Source organism: Lontra canadensis, unplaced genomic scaffold (genome assembly GCF_010015895.1).
Source record: "Lontra canadensis isolate GAN:19392208 unplaced genomic scaffold, GSC_riverotter_1.0 scaffold17, whole genome shotgun sequence".
NCBI classification, from domain to species: domain Eukaryota; kingdom Metazoa; phylum Chordata; class Mammalia; order Carnivora; family Mustelidae; genus Lontra; species Lontra canadensis.
This window is the reverse complement of record NW_022631011.1, coordinates 14,168,503-14,196,074: the sequence shown is the minus strand read 5'-3', so window position 1 is coordinate 14,196,074 and position 27,572 is coordinate 14,168,503. Positions and strand designations below refer to the sequence as shown.

Sequence of the window (27,572 nt, the reverse complement as noted above, 5' to 3'; positions counted from 1 at the left end):
CAACTATATATTCACTACCTAGATTCTACAATTATCAATTTTGCTATATTGCTTTTTTCTCTCATTTTATCACATATCTACCCATCATCAATTCATCTTTTTTGGTTGCATTTCAGAGTAGGTTACGATGATCAGCACATTATATTTCCTTCTTATATCAAGATACACAATATTGGAGCACCTGGGTGGCTCAGTCGATTAAGCATCTGCCTTTGGCTCAGGTCATGATCCTGGGGTCCTGGGATGGAGCCCCACATCGGGCTCCCTGCTCAATAGGGAGCCAGTTTCTCCGTCTCCCTCTGTCCCCCAGCTTATGTTCTCTCTCTCACTTGCTCGCTCTCTCTTTCTCTATCTCAAATAAATAAATAAAATCTTTTTTTAAAAGTTGCATATTATTAACCAGACTTCGTTATTTTTAAGGTAAATTACACATGTACTGAAATGAACACATCCTAAGTATAACCCCTATGAGATATAAAATATTTTCATTACCCCCAGATAGTTCCCTCATGTCCCTTTCCAGCCAATCCCTGTCCATATATCCCCACAGGAGCCATTGTGATTTTTTTCTTTACCTTGGATCAGTTTTGCCTGTTCAAGAACATCGTATCAGTGGCATTATACAGACTGTGCTCTGTTGTGTCTGGCTTCTTTCACTCAGTATATCTTTGAGGTTCATCCATGTTGCCGTGTTTATTAGTAATTTGTTATTTTTTTTATTGCTGTGTGGTGTTCCATTGTAGGAATTTGCCCCAGTTTGCTAATTCATTTTCTTATTAATGGACACTGGGGTTATTTCCAGTTTGGGGCTGTTGTAAATACATTCCTTATTAATATTCTTGTACAAAGAGACATGTGTTTTCATTTCTTTTTATTTAATGAATACATGGGCTTGGTATTGCAGGACTAAAGGATGCCTATATATTTTGTTTTATAAAAAACTACCAGACCATTTATCCCAAGTGATTATAGGTGATTCACTTTTTAAAGGATCATTTATTTTGTAGGTGATACGGCCATAGGGTTCAAACTTGAAATTTGACAATGACAATGCCCACCTCTTCCTTCCCATTCCTGTTTCTCAAAAAAAAAAACAAAAAAACAAAAAAAACTGGGTAAATGTTCTTTTTTATTTCTATCACATATCCACCTCTTCTTCTTGTTCTCATTTCTCCAAAAGGTAGGTAAATGTTCTTTTTTTTAAATCTTTTTTGATGTTTTTATACCTCTGTAAACCTATAAATAGCTCATCATATATATATATATATTTCTATACTTTGTTTTCTTTTTGTTTGTTTTGTTTAAATTCAAGTTAGTTAACTTACAGTGTATGATTAATTTGGGCTTAGAATTTAGTGATTCATCAGTTGCATGTAATACCCAGAGCTCATCCCAATAAGTGCCCTCCTTAATGTCCATCACCCAGTTGCCCCATTCCCCGCTTACCTCCCCTCCAGCAACTGTCAGTTTGTTTCTTGAGATTAAGAGTCTCTTATGGTTTGTCTCCCTCTTTATTTTTATACTTTTTTTTTCCTTCCCTTCCCCTATGTTCATCAGTTTTGTTTCTTAAATTACACATATGAGTAAAATCATATGGTATTTGTCTTTCCCTGACTGGCTTATTTTGCTTAGCATAATATACTCTAGTTCTATCCATTTCGTTGCAAATGCAAGATTTCATTTTCGATGGCTGCATAATATTCCTGTGTGTGTATGTGTGTAGACACACCACATCTTTTTAAGTTTTTTAAAAATTTACTTGACAGAGAGATAGAACACAAGTAGGCAGAGTGGAAAGCAGAGGGAGAGGGACAAGCTGGTTCCCCACCAAGCGGGGAGCCCAATGTGGGGCTCGATCCCAGGACCTCAGGATCATGACCTGAACTAAAAGGCAGACGCTCAGCCGACTGAGCCACCCAGGCTTCTTTATCCATTCATTGGTTGATGGACTTCTGGACTCATTCCATAGTTTGGCTTTTGTGGACATTGCTGCTATAAACATCGGGCTGCAGGTGTCCCTTTGAATCACTATTTTTATATCCTTTGGATAAATACCTAGTAGTGCAGTTGCTGGCTCATTGGGTGGCTCTATTTTTAACTTTTTGAGGCACCTCCATAATGGTTTTCCGGAGTGGCTGCACAAGTTTGCTTTCCAAGAGATTGTATTTTTGAGTTATCTTGTTTTGTACCTTGTTAAATAGCGCGCGCACGCGCGCGCACACACACACACACTCCCTAAACCTGAATAGCCCTGATTCTAATTAGACAATTCGTTTAATGTTTGATCACTTACATACTTTGTATGCTAATGTACCAGAGTAAGGATGTTAAATTCTCCCGTTCACAAGACTTGAATTTGGTAACTGTACCTCTAATGGGAGACTTTTAACCTCAGATTTTTTTGAACTAAGCGATTCTGCAATCTCATTTCTGCACCCCAAAAACCGAGACTTAAGCTGCAGTGGCATCCATTCCTCTCCTTATTGGGTAACACTTTAAAAAGTCATGGTTTTTATGTAACTCATAACCAGCAAGTTCAGTCTGTCCCAAAACACCTTAGTCTTGATGTGTTTTCTCCATTTAATAATTGCTTTTGTTAAAATGGGTACTGATTGCTCTATAGGATTTGCAGCTAGTATTCTCATAGAGTGCAGTAATGTCTGTCTAATGCTCATTTGAGGGGTTCATGCCACATGTAACACCATTGTGCAAACGTAAGGGAGTTACAGTGAGGGACTTGATTTTTTTTAAGATGCCATAAGTGTGCTGCTTTTCGTGTGTATCTAGTAGGCGTTTCCGTTGTTGTAGTTATCAGTTGTAGCTACAAAAACAGGTGCAAAAGCACTTACAAAATGACAGTAGAAATGTACTCAGTACAGACTTGACTGGTTTATACAGGTACATCCTCAGTCTAATAGGTTTGCTGCTTCTGCTTGTCACTGGGAGGAATTGCGGTGACTTTAAAAGGACTACAGATACGAGACACCTGGGTGGCTCAGTCATTTAAGCATCTGCCTTCACCTCGGGTCATGATCCCAGGGTCCTGGGATCAAGCCCCACATTGGGCTCCCTGCTCAGCGGGAAGACTGCTTCTCCCTCTCTCACTACCCCTGCTTGTGTTCCCTCTCTCACCGTTTCTCTCTCTGTGTCAAATAAATAAACAAAAATCTGTATTAAAAAAAAAAAAGGACTGCAGATCTTTCTTGACTCACAGTGGGGTTATGTCCTGATGAATCCATATCCTAAGTTAAAGTGAGTCAAAAATGCATTTAATACATCTAACCTACCAAACATCGTAACTTAGCCTCATCAACGCTAAATAGCTCAAAACACTTCACTAGCACACAGTTCAGCAAAATCATCTAACACAAAGCCTGTATCATAATAAAAGTGTTGAGTATTTTGTGTAATGTGTTGACTACTGTAGTGAAAGTAGAAGGCAGAACCGTTGGATTGGTGTAGAGTGGTAGCAAGTGTATCCCTTGCTCATCTGCATGGCTGGCTGGGAGCTGCCCAGCATGGAGAGAAGAGGATTTACTGCCAACCAGGAGAAGCTCAAAATTCAAAAATTGAAATACAGTTTCTAATGAATGAGGATCGTTTTTGCATCACCATAAAGTCAAAAAATCCGAAGTGGAACCATTGTAAGTTGGGGACTTTCCCCTCATACTTTTTGAGCCTCTTCTGAAGCTGTGCGAGGTTCACAGTACTGCTGTCTTCAGGCTGTGTAAACGCGGCAAATTGTTCCATCTCTGAAAATCTGTTCGCCTCCAGTCAGGTGAGGAGAGAGCAGAGCAGCATGTTAGGATCACTCTGAGAGCTAAATGAGATCATGTCCATCAGCACCCACCACAGGGCTTGACACCAATATCTTCTGTTTATATTGGTATAAAACTCAAGTAAGTTGTGAGGAAAGGGGAAGACCTTTGTTCACCAAGAAAACAAAGTATCATCTGCTTGCCCCTACATCATGTAAACGAGTAATTCATGTCAGAACCCTAGATGTTGTATGAGGGTTACAACTTGAGCATCTGAACCACTTGTAATATAAGAGATTCATAATAATAGATTATTACTTATTTTTGCTTGATACTTTTGTCATCATCAAGACTACACTCTGAGAACCACTTCTCAGGGACTCAGAGAAATGCAAGGGCAGATTGTGTCTTAGAACTTGGAGTTCATCACTTGAAGCACAGAGAAGTGGAAGATGGCAGAGGACTCAGATCTTTGTCTTCAGCAGGTGATTGTGGGCCCCTTGACTGAGGTCCCACCAGATTGTATCTTCTGTAAGAGGTACAGTTCCTGCAGAGTGAAATCAGGGTGCTGTTGCAAGAAAAAGAGGAAATGGATGCTGGACAGACATAAACATCAAGCAGATGCCTCAAGAACAACAGTGCAAATGTCAGCATCTTTTGTGTGCATATAAGAATTTTATAACAGATGCAGAAGAGAGTTCTTTTAAGCGTCATCAGTTGTGGCTAATACATTTGAGAGTTGAGTTTGGGAAATCTCAATGAGCTATATACCTCTGATATGTGAAGATTTCAATATATATCATATATTTAAATTTTTTAAAAAATATTTATTTATTTGGCACAGAGAGAAAGGGAGAGAAAGCAAGGGGTGGGAAAGGCAGAGGGAGAAGCAGACTCACTGCTGAGCAGGGAACCCATTGTGGGACTTGATCCCAGGACCTTGAGATTATGACCTGATCCAAAGGCAGATGCTTAACCAACTGAGCTATCCAGGTGCCTCAGTATATTTAAATTTTAAAAAAGCTTAACTTTTGCCATATAGTAATACTCCCAGATAGATAGTATATGATGAGTATCTTAAGAGCTCTCAAGTCACTCTAACGTGTATAACTTATCTAAATGTCATTTTTACATTTGTGCACACTTAGCCTTCAACAGATCCTATAAAGAGGTCCAGATTTTCTGTGAATTCTGTTGATTGTGTTAAGATTTTATTATGATCATCTTTAAATAAACCAGAGAATAAATTTCTTGACTCAGAGGACATTCCTAATAGTGGTCATTTGGATTAGATAATTTTCTATACCTGGGGAGGACATGAAAATTGTTACAAGATGGATAGCATGCATGGTATTTTGCCTCCTTGGCCTCTTGCTATTTTCTTATCTAACATACAAAATCCCACAGAGCAAAGACCTATTTCCAACGCCCCCCCCGCCAACATTTGGGTTAAAATAGGATTAGAGAAAAGGCAGAACACATTAGCTATCCTTTGGGTTATAGTTTTTAATCCTGCATATCGGAATGCTCTTTTCACCACTGTGTGCCCTTCTGTTCAAATGCATGCAGTGCGTGTAGTGAGAACGTGTGACTCCAAAGCAGTCTTCCTGGGAAGGTAAGAGGCTTGAGGGTGCAAATGCACCGTGAACTTGACAACACAGCTCCTAGTGTACAGGGTGTCATTAAAATACCCTTTACACAGAGGAACACATAGTGCCGGCTCCCTTATACCTTTGAAGGAAAATAACATATTCTCGGTTCATTTTGGGCAGATTCTGCCGTTCCTGTATTGCTACCAGCCTAAAGAACAACAAATGGACCTGTCCTTATTGCCGAGCCTATCTTCCTTCGGAAGGAGTTCCAGCAACTGATGTAGCGAAAAGAATGAAATCCGAGTACCAGAAGTGCACTGAGTGTGACACCCCGGTATGTGACCCTCTTTCTGCCTGTGCCCACAGTTACTGGACTGCTGAGAAGATTGTCATGCGGCAAATCATTTCACTTGTGCCATTGGCTTCATCCTACCCCATCTTTCTCAGGTTTATTGTCTCTTTCTCTCCCGTGCCTTTTCTCCAATTTTGTATGGGTAGGCTGTGGTGAACTTGGCACCCGACTCCTACCATCTCCTCATTTTTCAAAATGCTTTTACTGACCACCTCCATCTCCTCCCTTCCCATCAGTCCCGTGACCAACCCCCCCACCATCATTTGGCCTCCTGTCCTGCTACCCTTTTGCAGCCTATCCATGAATAGCTTTATTATTAAATCTGGTGGCATAATTCCTTCTATATTCAGGACTTTGCAGTATTTCTCTGTGTTGATCCTGTCCCCCTTGTCACGAGTTCCCTCCTTTGACACTGTACTGCCCTGGTTAGATCATGTGAAGTCTTGGGAGGCTGTGGAAAAGAGTCTAGATTTTATCCTAAATGCAATAGTGAGTCATGGAAAGAGTGTATGCTTTTAATCAGGTTTATACATCTATTTTTATCAAGATTTTATTTGTTTATCTGAGAGAGAAAGAGAGCACAAGCTGGGGGGGAGAGGCAGAGAGAGAGAGAGAGAGAGAGAGAGAGAGGGAGACTTCCTTGCTGAGCAGGGAGCCCGATGTGGGGCTCGAACCCGGGATCCTGAGATTATGACCTGAGCTGAAGGCAGACCGTTAACCATCTAAGCCACGCAGGTGCTCCAGATTGGGTATCTATTTTTAAGATAACTGCTCTCTCATGTGCATGGAGAATGGCTCGGAGGGGGCAAGAGCAGGATTGGTGGAGCCAATGCAGTGGCTATTGGGATGGGTCAGGTAAGGAAGCTGGATTAGGGTGAGAGCATTGGGCAGGGAATAAGAGGTTCTTTTAAGGGGCATTTAGGAGAGAATTGAAGGAAATTGGTAACAGACTGGGTGTGGGGCCGAATGAGAGTATACAGGGTCAAAAATACCTCCTAGGTTTCTGACACATGTAGGTGTAAGTGAAGGTGCTGAGATGGGGAGCAGATTTGGAGAAGAATCCACCAATTTTTAAATATGTTAACGTTTGAACTGCTAACGGGAAGATACTATCATAGGGAGTCTAGAGATCAAGAGTGAGATGATGTGTTAAGGGTCTGAATTTTTTCAAAGAAACTTTCTCTATTGTTAATCGACATCACAGCCCGTTATGCTTTCTGAGTACCCTGCGCTTTCTTTACGTACTATTTGTCACCATTTAGAATTATGCTTTTGTGATTTTTAAACTTACATACGTCAGTTATACCCACCAGAGTTATGTTCCATGAGGGTTAGGACTGTGTATGTTTTACTGGAGACTGGGTGTGAACCCAGCCCTTTGAACAGTGACTGGCACATAGTTAGTGTTTGATACAGTTTTTGAATATTTATCAAAGACCTAGTAACCGACTCAGGGCTGTCTGACTACAGAATGTATACGCGGTCTTTGGAGTCAGACTTCCTGGGATCAAGCATGAATTCTCTCACACACTATTTGTAATGTAGGGATGTTATTATCTAAGTTTTTGTTCATCTTTTTGTAAAAGGAGGGAAAAGATAACATTCGTGTCACACAATGGCGAATAGTTGTAAGGGAAAATGATAAAATATATATGGCTTGTAGCACTGTCTGGAACATGGTAAATGCTCAAAATCAGTAGCTTTTTACACTCATAATAATAGATTATGACTTATTTTTGCGTTGGTGTTTTTTGTCATCATATAAAATTCAGTACGCACAAAGTCAAACTCACTATAGTATTCTGTCATCCAGTGTTTCATCCCACCTTTGGTGTCTGTCAGAAACGGGGATATTCTCTCAAATATCCTGACTAGAAAGCCCCTTCCTTTTTTCACTCTTTATATCTGATCATTCACAAGTATTTTTATTTTTCCTTTAAAGTGTTTCTTATATCCGTCCCTTCCTTTTTATGTTACTCCTCTTGCCAGGAATATTGTCATTCCTTCTAGAATCAAATGTTCAGACTCTCTGTATTCTTCAGAGTCCCGGCGAGGTCTCCATTCCTAGTATTGCAGTTTCCTGTCTACTTGTCCAGGTGTGGTTTCCCCCCCTCTATTAGGTGATAAGCCCCTTTAGAGCAAGCGCAGTGGCTTATGTTTCCTCTGCCATCTCTTAACAATGTCTTCTATAATTTTGTGTCTAGACACGCCATGATTTCTAATTTGTATCAAGAATGCTTGCTTAAAAAAAAAAAAAAGCTTGCTTATCTTTGTTGTTCAAGGAATACGAAGAGGAAGAAAGGCACTTTTAAGAAAAGTAATAGAGATGCGGGAGAATTGATGAACAAAGCTGGATATGAAAGCTTGGAAAACTGTGTGTTTAAGGCAGCTACCTCAATGGGGCCTAGGTGGATATTGGTAAAGCAAGGATTTGTTTTCATTTTCCACTTGCTCTTATTTTTGTCTTTTGTTAAGCAATCATAACAGTTTCCTTGACTGGTAGATTTCATGTTTGAGGTTTAACTTCCGTAGCTCAAGCAAAATAAAGCAGGGTGGGTGGACCACCTTACCACAGCTATGCAAAGCTTCCTTTAGTGCAAGATCTTATCAGAGTTTCTAATGAAACATTTAGTAGGCTGTGTTATTTAGCCACAGATCCTCATGGTGAGGATCTCTGAATGTATATCTGGAGGAACAAGGGCTCTTTATTCTGCCTTGGTAAAAATGAACTGTAAGAGCGGTCTTTTATGTTTGCTCTTAATGGGGTCATTAAGTATACTGTGTATTGTGAATTCATGTAATACTGCTGGATATATTATAAAACCATGGTGTTTATATCCTTCCCCGAGGCACAGGATTTCCTTTTACTTACTATGGCCATCTTTAAAATTAAAATGCATCTATTGGTTCTCTTTATCTCTCTTTTCCTTTCTGTCTCTTCTCACTTCTTTCCCCCTTCCATCTTGCTTGATCTCTTTCCCCTCACCCCTTTCTCTTTCTCACTTCTTACCATCACCAAGTTTGGTAATGGTGTCCAAAAAAAGTAAATTTGAGTTAATATGTCTTTCTTCTTCATTTGTTGTTGTTGTTAAAGATTTTATTTATTTATTTGAGAGAGAGCATGAGCAGAAGGAAGGGGCAGAGGGAGAGGGAGAAGCTGAGGGAGAGGGAGAAGCAGGCTTCTCACTGAGCAGGGAGGCCAATGTGGGACTTAATGCCAGGACCCTGGGATTATGACCTGACTGAGGGCAGACGCCCAACCAACTGAGCCACGCAGGTGCCCTGTCTTTCCACTTTAAAAAACATATGCTTTCTAGGGTAGCCTGGGTGGTTCAGTCCGTTAAGCATCTGACTCTTGATTTTGGCTTAGGTCATGATCTCAGGTCCTAGGATGGAGCCCTGCATCAGGCTCTGTGCTCAGCGTGGAGTTAGCTTGAGGAGTCTCTCTCCCTCTCCCTCTGCTGCTCCCACTGCTCAGGCATGTGTGTGCTTGCTCTCTCTCTCAGATAAATAAATATTCTAAAAATAAAAATAAAATTTAAAAAAAATAGGGGCACCTGGGTGGCTCAGTGGGTTGAGCCTCTGCCTTCGGCTCAGGTCATGATCTCAGGGTCCTGGGATCGAACCCCGCATCGGGTTCTCTGCTCGGCAGTGAGCCTGCTTCCCCCTCTCTCTGCCTGCCTCTCTGCCTACTTGTGCTCGCTCTCTCTCTCTCTCTCTCTCTCTGTCAAATAAATAAATAAATAAAATCTTTAAAAAAAAATTTAAAAAAATATGCTTTCTAGAAGAACAAACTCAAGAACTCAACATTTGGGTCTTCTAAGTACTAGAAACATTTGTAAAGTGTTATTCTTGATAATGCCTTAACTTTGTTTTACTCTTGTCAGGAATATATCCTTTCAATCAGCTGACCCATTGCTATGACCTTATTTGCAATAATGAAAGTCATAAAGCTGGATCACGTAAGACTTCATTGAGCCCCTTTTCAACAGGGACTTTATTTTGAATTTGCTTTTATATAGGTTTGCCTCAGCGAAATGAGGGCACACATAAGATCTTGTGAGAAGTATATAGATAAGTATGGACCGCTGCAGGAACTTGGGGAGACCACAACCAGGTTTGTTTTGATACAATGTAGTTAAATGTTAAACTTGATTTGCCTGTAAAGAAGTTAATAGGCTGGACAGGCTGACCTTCCTATTGTGAACATATGTATGGAGTAATAATTAGGCTCTGAACCATACACCTATTGTTGGTAGTCATTTGTTTATGGCAATAACTGTGAAAGAATTTTGCTTTCTCTACTTAAAAAAACATTTCATGAGGGGAACCAACCGAGTGCTGGAGAGATTGGGAGAACTTCCTCAGACAAGTTTGCATTAAGGAAGATCCAAAAATAGAATGTGGAACTGTCCAAGTTCCTCAAGGCTCTGCTTTCTGACTAATGGCTTTAAGTCGGTCCTGGTTCAGAGCCTTTTCTTTTTCACCCTTCCACTGCCACTGCTCCTTTCCTCTGGTTTTGCTGGTTTGGCTTTAGAAGGTAGGAAGTGACATCTCAGTATATAGTCTAGCAAGGAAGAACAGGCCTGGGCCAGGCATCCTGAACCCGGTACTTTTTGGTGGGTAATCTTTTATGGGGCTGGAGAAAGGATGGAGGTGGTTAGTAGGGGCAGTGGAGAATATTGATTGTTATTTGTTTTTCCTTAAAAAAAAAAGAGAGAGAAATGAATCTGGGCCATTACTATCCTGCTAGGCCATGACCTATCCTATAATTGCAAAGTTTGGAGTCTCTCTCCCAACAAAATAAGGAAATGATTTGTGTTTCCCTACATAGGCTAATGGCTTGGAAACCATTAAATCTCCTTACAAGCTCAGTTACGAGTAGTGGTATTCAGTAGGAGTGTGATTTTCTTTTTCTCTCTCCTGAAGGAAAATGCTAGTCTTCATTATTTAAGAAAATACACTCAAAGTGTAAATTTCCTAGCCGGAAAGTCTGAAAGATTGACATACTTCCTTTTGTTTTACTAGATATTGCTTTGCACATGTATTCTTTATTGTAGGATTAGTTTTATACCGTGATGTTATAAATTTAAATGAGGATTTTAGCTCAAAGCAGAGTATGAATTCTGTTAGATTGGCTGCAAGGACCAGTAAGAAGGAAGAATAATAAATGGGCTAAGAAAAGGTGTGGGTTTGATTGTAAGGTTGATAGGCTTCATGAAAATTTAAAAATATATGTGAGCTCATTTAAATCCTAATTTCTTCTGCTAATTAGAATTGATAATAAAGAATTAAAATAACAGAAAATGAGAAGGGGTTTTGATTAATCAGTCTTAGAAGATAAATTAATATTTGCATCAAAGGTAGAAATCTTTGCTTTATAAAAAGTTATTAGTACATAATTGAAATTTTTAAAATTCTTAACACAGGCAGCTTATCTGGAGTACAAGTGTCAGGGAACAGGAAGTTGTGTCTATGATGGAAAGTGAGCAAAAAATTCCAAGCCTCCATATTGTTCCTAGGAGTTTAAGGCAGCACTGTCCAATAGAACAGATAGGTAATTTCATATTTTCCCGTAGCCACACTAAAAAAGTAAAAAGAAACAGTGAAATTAATTTTTAGTATATTTTATTTAACTGGATAGCTTAAATACAATCATTTGAACATGTAATCGATAATCAACATTATTGAGATATTTTACTCCTTTTTTAATATTAAGCCTCTGAAACTCATTGTGTATTCTGTACTTCCAGCATAACTCAATTTCAGTAGCCACATTTCAAGTACCAGTAGACATATATGGCTACAGGCTCCTGTAGTGGACAGCACAGTGTAAGGCACAAATACTCCTTAGCTACCCCGGTAGTTACAGATGCTTGGGAGAACAAGTAACACCCAGTTGTGTGACCTGAATCAGGAAAGGGAGGGAAAAAAAGAAACAGAAAAAGTAACCCAGGGACAGCTGGGTCATGTGATCCCTGAGTTTCTCAGTCAGTGGGAGCTCGGTCTGCGCTTCTCTTCCGAAGAGAATGAAGTGCTTCATGTTCCGTTTATTTAACTGTTTCTCTATCCTGTCCCTATGAGGATACTTACTTTTCTCACGAGAGAAAACGTAGGCACCTGCCCATTACCAGATTGGGAAAGTAATGTCAAATCGGAAAGAACGAGGGCTGGGAACTAGATCTGCGTACATTCTGTTTTTTACCTTTAGTTAAATGCCGACAGTGTTCGTAATTTTTTTATTCTGTGCGATTTCCAGGTGTGTGTGTCCATTTTGTCAGAGGGAGTTGGAAGAAGAGAGCTTGCTGGATCACTGTATTACTCATCACAGATCAGAAAGGAGGTCTGTGGTAAGGAATTCCATTACTAGACAGTTCTGTAATGTCTATGTGTAATATATATTAGAAATCATTGAGTAGGCTTCTACTCATAGTTCTAAAGGATAGTTTATGTCAAGGTTGTGATAATTCCGAGACTGTTAATGATATGCGAAGGTGTTGAATTGAAAGTGGCAAGAATTACTAATGTGCAATCATTCTTTCGTTTATGAACTTACACATTCTCTCTTACACATAATTACGGGCATAATCAACTAAGAAGATCCGAAATACATAGCTAAGATCCAATTTAAGTATACTAACCGTAGTCACATCCTAAGTAAAAAACATTTTTTAATAATACAAATAGGGGGGCGCCTGGGTGGCTCAGTGGGTTAAAGCCTCTGCCTTCGGCTCAGGTCATGATCCCAGGGTCCTAGGATCTAGCCCCACATCGGGCTCTCGGCTCAGCAGGGAGCCTGCTTCCCCTTCTCTCTCTGCCTGCCTCTCTGCCTACCTGTGATCTCTGTCTGTCAAATAAACATAATCTTTAAAAAAAAAATACAAATAGGGATATCATGACAGTTTATTAGAAATGAAAAGTAGTTATTCAGTTTATTGTTTTATTTCATAGTCTGAGTATTTACCCATACATACTGCTCATCATTTCCTAGTTCATTGTGATGCTTCCTTTTTTCTTTTCAGCCTGGCATTTTAGTTCTACTTTGCAGTGTGGCTTTGATAATTTTCATTTTTGTGTAGTTGTGAAGGAAGGCAGGGTGGTTCTGGGTACATCCTCATTTACTTAACCATTTTACTATTTTTTGTACACTTGTTACCAATTTTAGGATTTTAATTCATTTTGTACATTTGAACTTTTTCTTCTATTACATTTTTTTCCCCAAGAGGAAATTCCTTAGATTTATCTTCTGGGACCAAGAAACTGCAAACTTTTTAATAGCTTTTGAAATATACTTCTAAATGCATTCCAAAAAGGTTGTGTCAATTTATATTTCTGTCTGTAGTTTAGGAGTAAACCACTTTCACCCTGACCTGGCTTATACTGGGTGCATTTATTATAAAATTAAAGGCTTAGGAGATATAAAATGTTTTATGTTATAAATATGTACATGTATATATTTGTATATATGTATGTATGCATATATATCTGTATACAAAGATATGTGTATGTGTGTGGTTAATATAGATAGGAGTTTTGTTTTATCTTGAGTATTAAGGATTTTCTTTTTCTATAAAATCCTCTTGGAAAGTGATGAGATTGAAACACAGTTACTATACTAGATAGATAGATAATTTACCAACAAGGATAGTTCTCCGAGTCCTAGAAGATAGGTGTGATTGCTTCCATTTTACAAATGATAAATTGAGGCTCAGAGAAGTTAATTAAGTCTTGTAAGTTCACACAGCTGGAAAATAGCTGAGCCAATCTGAATACAGTAGTCTAGCCCCTGAGCATGGTGAACCCCTGTGCTCTACTAGAAGGTTCCCAAGAAAAGCCACACAGTACAGTCAAAGGAATTTGTTACTGATCCTGATGTTTTAGGGGTTTTGGTTCTTGGAATGGCTTGATGTGGGTTGGGAGAGCAAGGGAGATTATCATGGGCTTTTACTGCTGTAGTAGCTCTGTGGGAGGAACTGGGTTACAGAGCTGTTTTATGACAGGTCCCTGGGGAGCTAGAGGAAGTTAGAAGAGTTAGGATGGCATAATAATAGTGACCACTTAACTGAGTTCTAAGTGCTCCTTTGTCTCCTAGCAACCCTAAGAAGGTATTAGCCAGAAAACCTGAGCCCTAACCACTAGTACCCAGGCGCTGCTCTGGCTGGAGGAACACCAGGTCCTTGGGACTGTGGTCTTGGGCTTCACGGCAACCGCACTCTGGGGCAGGTCATGTACTGGGCTGGCCATTGGTACTGTGTACCTGTTCCAGCAGGAATCCCAGTCCCCGTGCTGCTCAGTTTGACCATCAGATTGAAGGTGGCCCATGGAAGCTAGGTCTTCTTGATTTAGAGGTGATAGATAGAGGACATTGAAGATAATGGATCTAAGGGAAGAAATAAACCAGGAATGGTGGGATCGGTTTGCCTGTAGAATTAATAGTCAAAAACATAGGCTTTGGAGGAGATAAACTTTGGTTTATTGTGGTTTTTTGTTTGTTTGTTTATTTTTTTGGTTTATTTTATATTGTGTTTATTTGGTTTATTGTGTCTTTGCCTCTTCTTTCATCATTTGTAAAATGGGGATGATAATGATGCCCTTTTCACAGGGTAGCAGTGAATGAGTCAGGGGTTAATGGTGGGCTACTACCACTTTAGCAACTACATAAAACCAAGGCTCGTGGAGATTTTGAGGAAGCCATGTACTCTTGTAGTTGGGGAACCCAAGCTGGAAGGGTAGGGGAGTGAAATGGTGAATTTCAAAAGACCAGGATGCTGTCATGGCCTTGAGGAAGGAGCAGATTGTTGACAAAATCTGTGGTTCTGTAATACATGAGGGCTGTCTAGAGGTGGTCTCTAGAACAGAAAACCTTCAGTTTTCCTGCTAATGTTTCATCCTTGAGTAGAAACTTGAGCCACGTGTCACTCTGAAGGATCTAGAACCACTAGAATTCAGGATATGTGCTTTGGTTATGAAAAGGCTGGAAGTAGGTACTGTGGCATATTTGGGGTTCACATGCTTAGGGATGCCCAGTGGGGACATGTTGGCGAAAACACCCCAGGAGAAGTCCTAGATCCAAGGCTGATTCTGGATTGGTGCGGAAGTTAGCAAGGAATTATTGTTTTGAGGGGCTGGGTTGTTGGGTATCTTGCCGATAAGATCAGTGACCTCATCTGACTTAATCTGGTGTAAGAAGTTTCATGACAGTTGGAGATTTAAGCAAGTGATTTTGCCTTCTAGATAAAATTAGATAATTCTGAGATCGAACCCTGAGCAACTAATCTTTTCTGAGCTGCTCACAACTGGGGTAGCAGGTTAAGAACATGAAGGAATTTTGACTTTTCTTAAATGTAGCTTTAAGAACTGACAGCTCCTTTCTGTCACATAGTAATTATTTCTGTCATGTTTTATTTTTTTGAAGATTTATCTGTTCATTAGAGAGAGAGCACTCATCGGAGTGGTGGGCGAGGGGCAGGCAGAGGGAGAGGGAGAAGCAGACCCCTCCCTCCCTGAGCTCTGACGCTACATGGTGCTTCATCCCAGGATCCCCAGATCATGACCTGAGCCGAAACTCATTAACCGACTGAGCTACCCAGGCACCTCTGCCATGTTTTATTTTTTGAAAATTTGTGTCTGTGGAATATTAAACTCCAGGAGACCAGTGACATAAGCAGCATGCTTCAGATTGAATTGAGAGACCACTTTTGAGAGAAATTTGGTATTTTGAGAGAAGATGTTTCAGCAAGAGCCACACTTTCTGGCTGTTCTCTCCACAGAGTGCTCTTTCTTTCGGTGGTTGGCTCCTATTCATCCTTTAGAACTCTGCTGAAATCTTTCTTCTCAGGGAAGCCCTTCATGATATTCAAGTTACTTTCAAGTTACTTTCAGCTCTTGCTTTCCTCCCTTCTTTTTTTCTCATTTATCACAATTTGTGTTCATTTCACGTCTGTCTCTTCTTATAAGCTGTCAGGTTCATGAAGTCATGGAACTCAACTTCCTTGTTCAACACTGCCTGCCCACCTCTTGGCAGAGAACCTAGCGCATGGGTGGCTATAGTGATAATGAAAAAGAAGATACTAAAGAAAAACATAATTCCATTCACCCAGATTCAAGTGTTCCAATAGTCTCTTACTTTCTGCCTTGCTCCCAAGATTCATTTCTTAAGGGAAGGGACAGGACTTTTATTGGTTTGGAACATAAACTATGGTGACTAGAGCCTGAGCCACCTGCCCCACAGTGGTTTATTTCTGTGGGTATTTAGAATATCTGTGAGTCAACTAGGCTGTGGGAGTGTATGTGCATAAATGTTTTGGAAGGAAGAAAAATCTTTATTAAATTTGCTTTCAGACTCTCGCTAAATTAGATGTGCAATCTGGTACCTTAATTTTGGTTACATATTTGCCTGTAATTATTTTAGCGCATGTCTCTTTTCTCTTTTTTTTGGATTTAGGAATTTTGAATTTCTTCCCCAAATGGCACTATCCATCAGATAGTTGCTGTGGAGGTTAATCTAAACCATAGATAGAACTGGGTTTTCCTTTTAATAAATGTTCTGAAGGATTGAAGTTGGTGATAACTTCTGGTATGGTGGCTGTTCTCACCTGTGGAGTTCACCACCAGATAAAGTACATACTGAGATGAGGTCAGCATCCTTTGAATATACACTGTGCACTGATTGATTCCTAATATGAGTATCATGGCCTTGGGAGCTTTGTGTGGAGGCACATAATAAAGGATGAGCTGATGGTAGCAAGTTGGCAATGTTAGTGAGAATGTAGGTGAACACTTAGGTACTTGGCGATGATTAGTCAGTCTCTTACCATTTCGTTCTCCTCCCTCAGGTCAGATCCCTCGATTTAGGACACAAAATAAATTGTTGGAGTAGTACAGATAGTCGACTACCTGTTGTTTTCCAGTGTCCTTCTGGAAGAAATCTCTTGAGTTACACAACTAAATACTATGTGCAGTAGAAGACCAAAGTCTCCACTACCTCCTGTCAAATCAGACTGAAAACAAAAACTACTTGGCTTAGAGTTCCAGGTTTTCTGTATCTTTCTCCTTCTCTAGATCTGGAATCTCCTTAATAGTCGGATCAGGACTTAGCATCTCTGTTCCTCTGACTCTTGACGTGGGTCCTCCGGAAACCCTAATAGGTGCTCGAAATATCTGTTGAGCAGAACTGGTCCCAACTTATCCTTCCAAACTCGTCCTCTGCCACTTCCCCCAACATGCCCTACCTTCAGCTTCCCAGAGCTTTTCCCATTCCCTAAGCAGGCCTGTTCTTTTCCCACATTAGTTTCTCTGCCTGTGATGCTTCTCACTCTGGCATTGCTGGCTCATTCTGCAAGACTCGTTTCAGTTACCAGCAGCTTGGCTGACGCCTTTCCTGATTTCCTGGGCAAAATTCATGATTCCTTTTTTAGGTCTTGAACTGCCTTTTTGAGTATAACATTTGAATATATGGTGTAACATCTTGGGTATAGCACTTGCTATGCAGTATTGAAAGTATCTGCTTACATGATAATGATAGCAACCATTTATGATTTGTGCCAAGGACTGAGCTAATAGAATGACCGAGCTTCATAATGTTAAATGGCATCTTTTAAATATACAAACAGCTCTGCAAAGCAGAGCTAAGTCTCCTCTTGCAGGTTAAGATTAATGACTTGCCAAGGCCGAGTCAGTGAGAGGCAGAGATGAAATTGGAAACTATTTTCCCGGTCCTAGGAATGCAGGAGTGAACAGGACACATGGACTTTTTCCCTCATGGAGCTCCAGCTCTTCAGAAACAAGGATCAAACAGTAGTAAACACATGGTGTTTATTAAATGCCTAATATGTATCTGGCACATAGAGGACATTATCTCTAAACATCATAACTACAAGTTAGATGGTGGTATCTCCACTTGACCCAAGAGGGAAGTTCATGGTGCTGAAGTCAGTGACACAGCTGGTAAGAGCTGGTGTTGGGATTTGAAGGCTTTCTGACTTCACAAGTCATGCAGCACAACTGTGTCTTCACTGATTTCCATATTCCAGGTGCACAGCATATAGTAGAGGGCACCATAAAGAGTACGGAGTGAACAAATTTCTATACTAGTGTCCCTTCCTTTCACATCACAAAAAAATTAATGTTGCTTTTTTGTTAAAATATTTCTTAGTCTCAGCTGTGTTCTCATTACTACCTAGGGGTCTCAGGGTAGATTAAGTGCTATCTTGGGGATAGCCATTGTTGGCAAGTAACCAAGATATCTAGAGCTTTAGAAAATCATAAGTGACTATAAAACAGTAGTAACTTAAATGATGTGATTCTATTCAAAATAAGACAAAGATTAATGGAGTAAAGCAAGATTGGGAAGTTGAACTATGTTTAGATACTAAGCATACCGAAACTGACACCCCTATAAAACAATGAGAATTACAAGAAGTCCTCTTTTAAATTTAAAGGGAGATGTTACCATCCAGACAGATAAATTAAGCTCTATTATAATATGAAAATAATGTTGAATTGTCTATTGGGAGGCCTAGATTCCAGTTCGGATATACAGTGGTTTAAATTTAAGCTAATTTTTTTTTTCTTTCTGAGATTGGGCTCATGAAAGAAATAGGATAATAATTAATTCACTAGATTGTTGTGAGGATCAGATGAGAATACCACCTAATTTAATGCCTAACACATACCTGGCTGTCAGTAATGGTGCTGCATCTCATATTCTAAAAGAGGAAAATGTGAAGAAATCGAATTTTAAAAACCCTAGGTTAAAATGTAATAAAGCAGTAAAAAAAAAATAATAAAGTAGTATATATTTTTTTAAAGATTTTATTTATTAGTGAGAGAGAGCACAGGTGCATGTGGGGTAGGGGCTGAGGGAGAAGAAGCAGATTCCCCACCAAGCAAGGAGCCCAACATGCGGCTTGATCCTAGGACCCAGATATCATGACCTGAGTCAGAGGCAGACAGTTAACCAACTGAGCCACCCAGGTGCCCAGAGTCTTTCGTCACATACACCCAAAAAATGGGAGTTTATGCAAAAACTGGTGAGATCTAACTAAGGTTTGTAGTCTAGTTAATTGCTAATTTCCTGGTTTCAGTAAAGTACTGCACTTACAAAGTATTAGCACTGGGGAAGATGGATGATGGAGTCATGGGAAATCTTGCATTATTTTTGTAATTTCTCCTGCGTTTATAAATACTTGAAAATTAAAAAGATTATTTTTTAAAGCCATTAAGTATTTAAAAAGGGAGGCAGCTAATTAAGTTATGATACATCTACTAAATGCAATATTGTTTAAATAATAGATTGATAAATATGAAATAAATAGCTATACTGTTAAGTACAGGAAATGCATATGAAGAAATAAATACAATTTTATTTGGTTAATATTGTTAATATTTATGCAGTTTTTAAATATTATGCTGAGAAATGGCCAGTAGATTCATAAAGTTAAACTTCATTTTGTTGAATGGTTATTTAATTTTTTAATTCCGACACTGATTATTTTAAATTCCTTCCTGAACACCTGATTTTCTTTATTTCCAGTTCTGTCCACTTTGCCGTTTACTACCTAATGAGAATCCAGGCAGCTTTAGTGGCAGTTTAATAAGACATTTGCAAGTCAATCACACTTTGTTTTATGATGATTTCATAGTAAGTATATTATTTTACTTTTACATTATGTTTCTGTTTGTTGTGCGTTAAGCTTACCTTTTTAAATCCAAGTGAATAAAATTACAGCAGAAAAAAATATGTACAGACCTGAAGTTAAGTATTAACATTAAGCAAGAAATTATAAAAATGCAATGTTTATAAACTTGACTATTGATATCATCTGCCTTAGACAAAATTATTTTCTTTGTGATTTGGGTAATTAGTCATTGTATAAGGTACTAGATTTCCCTTTCAAATTATTTTAATTTCTAGTTTAGGCCCCTCCCTATATATAGTTTTATTTTTTATGAAGTTGAAAACTTAGTAGCTGAGATGAGATGAAATCACATCAGTAAAGAAATGCCTCAGAGTTTGTTCTGCGTCTTGCTATTATAGTGCATTGAATGGCTAAAAACAGATATGGCATTATCAGTGTAGTAAGACATACAAGCCTCATTTTTAATTTAAATTCCATGAGACACAAAACTCGTGTCTACTGAGCATTTTTAAACTAAAAAAATTGTATTATGAAAAATTATAAACACATACAAAAGCAGACAACATAGTACCACGGACCCCCATGTATCAGTAACTACCCGTCAATAACTACCAACTAATGGCCAATCTCATTATATTAACCATTTTTTTCTTTCTGTTTTATTGAGAAATAATTGACATGTAGCACTGTGTAAGTTTAAGGTATACGGTATAATGGCTTGACTTACGTAGTGTGACATTATCACCACAATAATGTAACATCCATCATCTCCTAAAGATACCAAATTTTTTTTTCTTTGTGATGAGAATTTCTAGGATTTACTCTCTTACCAGCTTTCAAACACGCCATACATTAGTGTTAACTGTAGTCCTCATGTAGTACATTACATCCCCAGTATTTATTTAACTTACAAGGGGAAGTTTGTGCCTTTTGACGCCTTTCCTCCAATGCTCCCTCCCCCAACCCACGATTTTTTTTTTTTTTTTAAGATAGAGGAAAAGTTAGATGTAGTATGAATAGTTCTAACTTAGTTTTTTTGTTTGTTTGGTTTTTTGGTTTTTTTAGGATAGAAGAAAAGTTAGATGTAGTTTGAATAGTTCTAACTTATGACTGTATTTCCCATGATCAGGAATGAGAATAACAAGTGAAAAGTTAATGTAGCCTTTGTTCTGCTTTGCTCCATGTGTTGCCATGTCAGGGTAGTGTGTTATCTCCTGAGTCCCTTTCAGCATAGGGGTATTGCCTATTATGGAAGGAAAATTCCTCATAGCCATGTTGTGAAGTAGTGTATTATTATTGTCACCGCTATCTAAATACATGAAGTATTAAGAGCTAAATTTAACTTTGTATGTAATTTTCACATGATTTTTGACTGCTGTCTTTTTATGCAATTTCAAGATAGAATTTAATAATTGTTGAAGATTGTCCCTTAAAAATGTCTCCTTGCTTTCTGATCTGCCCACTGTATCCAGATTCAACACAAGGAGTTTGGGTTCTGACCTAGGTTTGAGTAACAGCTGTGTCTCGGTCATAGCTCTGTGACTGTGGGCAAGGTACTTAACCACAGAGCCTGTCTGTTCATGTGTGAAGTGAGGAGAGGAAAAGCACTTCATCCCCAAAGCTCTTGTTGAGAATTCAATGTGACAGTGCGTGTAAAGTGATTTGCACAGTTTGGGCAAGGACGTTAGGCCACCTGGAGAAGGGGAGAGGGTAAATGGAGGTACTAGGACCGCTTGAAGAGCCGAGCAGGCGCCACAACACAGGCTCCAATGCTAAAACAATGTCTTTTCTGGGAACCTGAAGCGCACTCGCACTCGGATTCAGCAGAGGCTCGTTCTGGTCTATAGGTTCTCATTTTTTTCAACCCATAGGGCTTCCTCTTTACCTTCGCTCCATGAGATGTTCTAAAAGCCAGGTTGATTTCATATCTGTCCCAGCTATTCATGTTCAGTCCATTCTTCTCAGGATTTTCCAAAGTATGATCCAGGACTGGTCGGGAGGAAGCAACTTTGATGAGAGTCCTTTTAGCCAACTCAAAACTGGATGCCACTTGGATGTGGCAGTGAGGTGGAAGCCATGTTTTTTGTTTGGACTTTTGGTTTCCCAAGCTACTGGGTACTACACTGTGCACCTTAAGTATAGTGTCTCATTTTATTCCCTACAGCAGCTTCTGTGAAGTGAGTGTTGTGTCACTGTCCTCACTTAGCATGAACCCTCTAAAGCTCAAAGGTTAATAATTGCCTACGAAAAAGCCAGGATTCACTCCAGATCTTGTGCTCTCCTGGGCTTTATGGCTTCCCTTTGGATTTTGTTGATTTGCCTTTATGTTTTTATGTTTTAGAATGGATTTCCAAAAGAGATTTTACTTTTTTCTATTCGATTTATTGCAGAAGAGGAGATGGATTTCAGAGAATAGGGCTCTTAACAGTTTTTGTTTTATTTACAGAATGTGCTGACTTAAAGTTTTGAAAGCCATTTTGGCCATAGGGAGGCAGGGAGAAAGAGAGTTTTGTGTTCAACAGATTTTTCAGAAATAGATACTCAATAGTACTGCTGAGATTGGTGAATTCTGCAGGAATGTCTTGACTTTACTCTGTATTACCTGTTTATTTGGAACATAGCACCGTAACTGCAATTTATAATGTTGACTAAAATTACTAATTTAAATTCCAAATCAAGACTATTTTACTATGACAATAACGAGTTAGTTGTTAGGCAGTAAAATTAAATAGAAAATGCACTAGCCCCAGAACAAAAGTCCTGGGTATTTATGATAGTTTTTGTGGAAACTTGGACTGGTTGCTAAATTCAGGGCTCTACTTTCCTGCCAAATGAGACACTGCCTTGACCTTTATCCTCCAGTTGCTGAAAACTATCATTTCTGATTATATGTTTCTAATTGTTTTTCTTTATTGTAGGATTTTAATATAATTGAAGAAGCTCTTATCCGAAGGGTCTTAGACCGGTCACTTCTGGAATATGTGAATCACTCAAACACCACATAATTTTATTAAAAGGAAAGAGAAGGAGACCATAGACTTGCACCATTTGTTAAGATGCTGCTTGAACAAGTGGAGGGGAATTGTCAGTGTTTGGTGGGCGAAAATGTACAACACAGTTATACGTTTGTCCATGTTCTTGTTATATTGCGTTTTAAAACTGCTTTCATCTTGATGGCTTAAATCTGTTTTACGTTCTTGAATTTTTTAGAAACTTAACAAAAAGTAGTCTCCATCAGCCATTAATATATGGAAGAGAACATAAGGCAGGATATGTGGGCGAAGGGTCTTTATTTGCAAATTGAATGATACTGTGTGTAATGTTACATATTAATATCTGCTATCATGGTTGAGCAAGATAACTAATCTTTGTTCTATGTAAAAAGATGGAGAATAAAACCAAGTGTGGACATTCAAGGAAATAGAAAATCTGTTCTAGTGCACATCTAATCTCTAATAGGATAATATGAGTAGCCTTATATTAGAGTAGATAAGGAAAATTTTGGAAGTCAACAAAGGCCACTTAACCACATTGTAAAACATAATACTGTAACAAAATAAATTTCGTGTTAGGAATGTATACTTAATTCTTTGAATTTTATAACTATGCACAGTAAGAATCTAATATTATATTTTTCAAATATTTGTAGCTTATTATTTAGAACTATTTCTACAATGTAGGCAGTTTCTTAAGAACCTGATATTTATAGTAGAAGTGTTCACATCCATAATTTTTAGTGGAAAACTCTAAGGGCTTTGATTTTTTTTTTTTTTACTTCTTTTTCTTTAGAAAAAATACAAAATATAAATACTGAAAACCAAATAAAATGTAGCTTTTTACATCATTATAAGGAAACACTGTTTTAGAACTCTGACAGCCACTTGGTTATCCTGTGTGTGTCCAGCCACAGTTATCAACCATCTTCCCAAATTCCACAGAAGTAACCACTACAGTGATACCCATTGTAATCACCTCTTTGCAATTCTTTATTATTACCCAAGTGTGTATCTCTGCACACTATATTTTAATCTTATCCATTTAAAATTGTTTTATTGGCTACATCTCTTATATATTTTTAACCTATAGGTTCTCCCTTCTTTCTTTTCCTTAGAATTTACTGAAGAACTTCATCTCATGACCTATAGAGTTTCCCACAATCTGTATTTTGCTGACTATGTACTCATGGTACTCAGCATGTTGCTCTTTTCTCTGGATGTTGACACATGGATCTAGATGTTTGAATAGACTCAGGTTCAGTCCTTTTTGGCAAGACTATAGGTTATGGTGTGTTCTTTCGCCAGAGGGTACACAGTGTCTGGTTCTCTCTATTTGTGATGTCAGCTGAAGTTGATGCTCAATGCCTAGATCCACTCACTGATTTGTGAGTTGGAGGATATTCTAATTCTATCATTTCTCTTTCATTTATTAGATAAAATAGTTTTATAAAGAGATGTTTCCCCACATCCACTATTTGGTTTACCACTGGTCAAGTTTGTACAAGAAAGGGAAACTAAATATTTGTATTTTCCTCTCATTTACTAATTTTCAAGATAATAAACTTGTTTCCAGTTACCTTCCAGAGATCACTTTTTTTCACTGTTATGAACTCATGGGTTCAAACATATTTGATAGGCTTCAACCCATTTCAAATATTACCTTATTTAAGTTCAAATTGTCCCCATCTTTTGCCATTGGGAGCCTCACCAAGTTGCCTCTGAGTCATTTTGACACTTCACTAACTGTCTTTATTACCTTCCTTGCTATCTGGAAGACAAGATATTCCAGGCTCAACTTGGTGTGTTTCCTGCCCCAGACATGGAATGAGCCATTTCTCTAAGAAGCCTGGTTACTTTCAGTAAGAAATGGTATTTCAAAACCATAATCAGGACTCTGAGAATGCTCATTGCTGTTAGATTGGCCATTGTTTCTAGGAGAGAGCTAGGAAATCTCTATTTTTTTTTTTTAGTACAATAAAACACGTGAGTTTATTGTGAAACTTCCAAATCAAATTGAATACTACAGAGTTTTTCTTAATGCTTTCTATTACAACTGTATTTCCATTTTCTATACTGAGAATCCTGGTTTTCAAGGACCTATATAGGACATGATAGAGTTAGAATATCCCACAATTACTCATTTCCTTTACTTACCTTACACATGCAAGTTACAATTGGATAACTGAAACAATTAAAATTTTTCCATTTGCCTTTCCCATTCTCTGTTTTCAGAAGTCATACTATGTCAGCGTTTCCAGAACATACTGGTATAACATACTATACTCTCTCCCTTCTAACCCCCATTTAGTCTTAGTTCATCAAATAACTGTATAGTCAGTGCTTGCTACTAGTGATTATCTGATGGCTCTATTTTTCATGTCTGGCTCTTTAATGACACATCCAGGATGCAGAATGATGTCTCTGTAGTGTAAGCAAGCAAAGGAAGCTATGAAGACTAGTGATAACAACTGAGGATAAAATACTTGGCCATAGTTAGCTTTTTAATCGTCATCATTTATGAACTTAGTTCCTTACACATAAATGTAGTCATAGTCACGATGCCCCCAATTTTTTATAATAAATTATCCTTTCCTTCTTTAAAGACTTGATTACTATTCTGCTATCCACTGTGAAGTATTTAGAAAAAGGTAAACCCAGATGAAATCTGGAGAGCCTTATTCCCTCCCTCTTAGATACTGGTTTCAAGCTTGCTTTTCACAGCTGCAGACAAGTAAGAACAGATTTTTAGTTTCACAAGCTCTTGGCCTGCCATTTGGATGGGTTATCCAATAAAGCAAAACCCGCCGGACTACAAGTGCAAAAAGAGAGGAATTTTTCAGAGATAATCAGATTGAAAATCTAATCCCTAAAAAATAAAACAGTGTATTTCTGAGCTTGAGTACCGACTATCCAGAAAATAAGTCTTAGTTCAGAGCTACACAAAAGGGATCCTTAAATCTGTAAAACTTGAGAAAACTTCAGAACTTTAAAACCTGGCTTTTAAGTAAAGCTTGGAAAAGTCATCTACCACTATTAACCTCAGTGCAGCAAACCTGCAGCCTCTCCCTGGATTCCTCTTAGGATAATTTTGCCACCTACAGGACAAATGAGGTGCTGGCCACCTGAATTATTTTGCCTTCTGAATTATTTTGAGTTCTAAAATGGTGAAATGCAAATATTCATTGTTTCACTGTGCCTTTAACCTTTTATAAAAAGGAATTTATAACTCATTGTTTTAAAAAAGGGAAAACCACAGACCAAACCATCATACTGTATACCTTAAACCTTATACACTGATCTGTGTCAGTTATTTCTCAATAAAGGGGAGGGGGATGAAAACCAGTATTTGAAACTGTTGACTACTAACAAAAAAGTTTCACTCATTTTCTTTATAGCACCTCAAGATGCATTTTTTTCAAGGCCTTATAAAGGGAAAAACTGATTCACACGTTACTCTTTAAAAGCTAAAGTCTTCTAACCCAACAAAAACCTACAGAGATTTTCTTCATGTGCTTTTTCCTCAAGTTTCTAAAATGTAGGTTGAAAAAATTGGATAGTGCCTCTGTGATAAACAGAGCTTCAGATCAGATCTCCTAAGAGATCCTTTGTTGCTTCATTTCTTTTCCTGGTGCTAGGTGTCTTTCATTTTGAAGTGAGCTTACTCCAGCTATGGAAAGTTTATGATGTCATCATTTATACCTTTGAACATTGAAGTTATTTTAAAAAGTCACTAAGAGATTTGTTCTTTTATTATTTAGTTGCAACAACAAATCTGTATAATGATCAGAATTTAAAATGTACAATTCTTTTCCTTCTGTAAATATGTATTATTGTCAGAAATAAAGAATGGCAGGACCATTGCTTTCATTAAAATATCCACTGTGTCTGTTCTTAAGTATGGATTTGATAATTGTTTACAAACTTAGCCTTTTAAATTATCATCATTGGCAATATCTATCGCAAACATACACCTTCATTTTAGGCCAGTAATTCTCGAATAGGGGTGATTTTGCCTCCCAGGGGACATCGCAATGTCCAGATACGTTTTTGGTTGTCGTAACTGGGGTGTGCTATTTGCAGGGAAGTGGGTAGAGACCAGAGATCCTGCCCCACATCTCCAGTGCATAGGACAGCTCTCAACCGCAAAGAATTACCCTGCCCAAAATGTCAGTGGTGCTGAGGTTTAGAAACCCAGATTTAGGCCAAGGTAATGCTGAGCCTCACGGACTTAGTACCTTAGTTCTGTTTACAAGGGGCTTCATTGAAATTTAAAAGGTAAGATGTAAATGGACTCTATAAATCCTACTCCTTACTAAATACATATGAAATTTTGGGTGGCAATAGCTATCCTATGTACCCCAGATCAGAATATGTTCAAACATATAAGAGCTTGGATTTTTCACAAGAAGTAAAGGCCAGAACACAGATGTTGTTGACTTGACCTCTCATGATTGTTTACTGAAAGTAAAAGATAGAGGCAACTCAGAATGGGTTAAGAAGACTTATCTTTATCACCTAGATTATCTTTACTGAAGATAAGAAAATAATTTCCAGAGGGAAACGTATGCCTGAGATCATTGAATTTAAATATTTAAATTTCTACTTTTTTTTTTTTTTACTGGAAAATCATCTGGTTTTTTAATCGTGGTTTCAGAGAAGGCCACCCATGGGTCTTGATTAAGGCTAATCATTGCTGCAAAGCAGCCCTATGAGATCCCAGAGAAAGTGAGAGATTGGTCAAGATAGATTAGGTCATCCTGTGATTACAAACAACCCCAAACCCTGCGCTCACCCAAAGTCTCCTGTGTTTCCTGGGTATTCTCCAGATAGCTGTTCTCTAGCCTCAGAATCCCAGATTGTTTTGATTTCATGGCATTTGTATACTACCTCGTGTTTCCCCACCACCCCTTACCACAGTGGGATGGAGAGTTGGTTACACAGGTCATTTCCACTCACATTTCATTTGCCAAGGCAAGTCACGGCCGGATGTAATTTCAAGCCACTGGGAGAAATGCAATCTTCCTTAGGTAGGAGAGAACTGAATATTGGGATATAATAGTAATGCTGACCATGGAAGTAGAAAGCTAGGAAGAGCTGACAGAGACCAGGAGGTCCACAGCAAAAGGGTATTACAAATAACGTGTGGAGGGGCGCTTGGCTGGCTCAGTGGGTAGAGCATGATCTCGGGGTCATGAATTTGAGCCAGGAGAGACAAAACGCTGAAAAGAGACTAC

The 27,572-nt window shown here is 38.6% G+C and overlaps 1 protein-coding gene across 3 annotated transcripts in view; it reads left to right on the top strand.

The window, feature by feature from the left end:
• Nucleotides 1-27,572, top strand: part of RNF125 (ring finger protein 125) — a 42,433-nt gene that overhangs the window by 9,433 nt on the left and 5,428 nt on the right. For 2 of the 3 annotated variants that reach the window (XM_032859687.1, XM_032859686.1), the window contains exons 2-5: nt 5,531-5,684; nt 9,725-9,819; nt 11,962-12,052; nt 19,237-19,344. In XM_032859687.1, the coding sequence (XP_032715578.1) occupies nt 5,531-5,684; nt 9,725-9,819; nt 11,962-12,052; nt 19,237-19,344 (448 nt within the window). Of the gene's footprint in view, nt 1-5,530; nt 5,685-9,724; nt 9,820-11,961; nt 12,053-19,236; nt 19,345-22,260; nt 22,922-27,572 lie in introns of those variants that run through there. The other variant, XM_032859685.1, reaches the window with a different exon arrangement.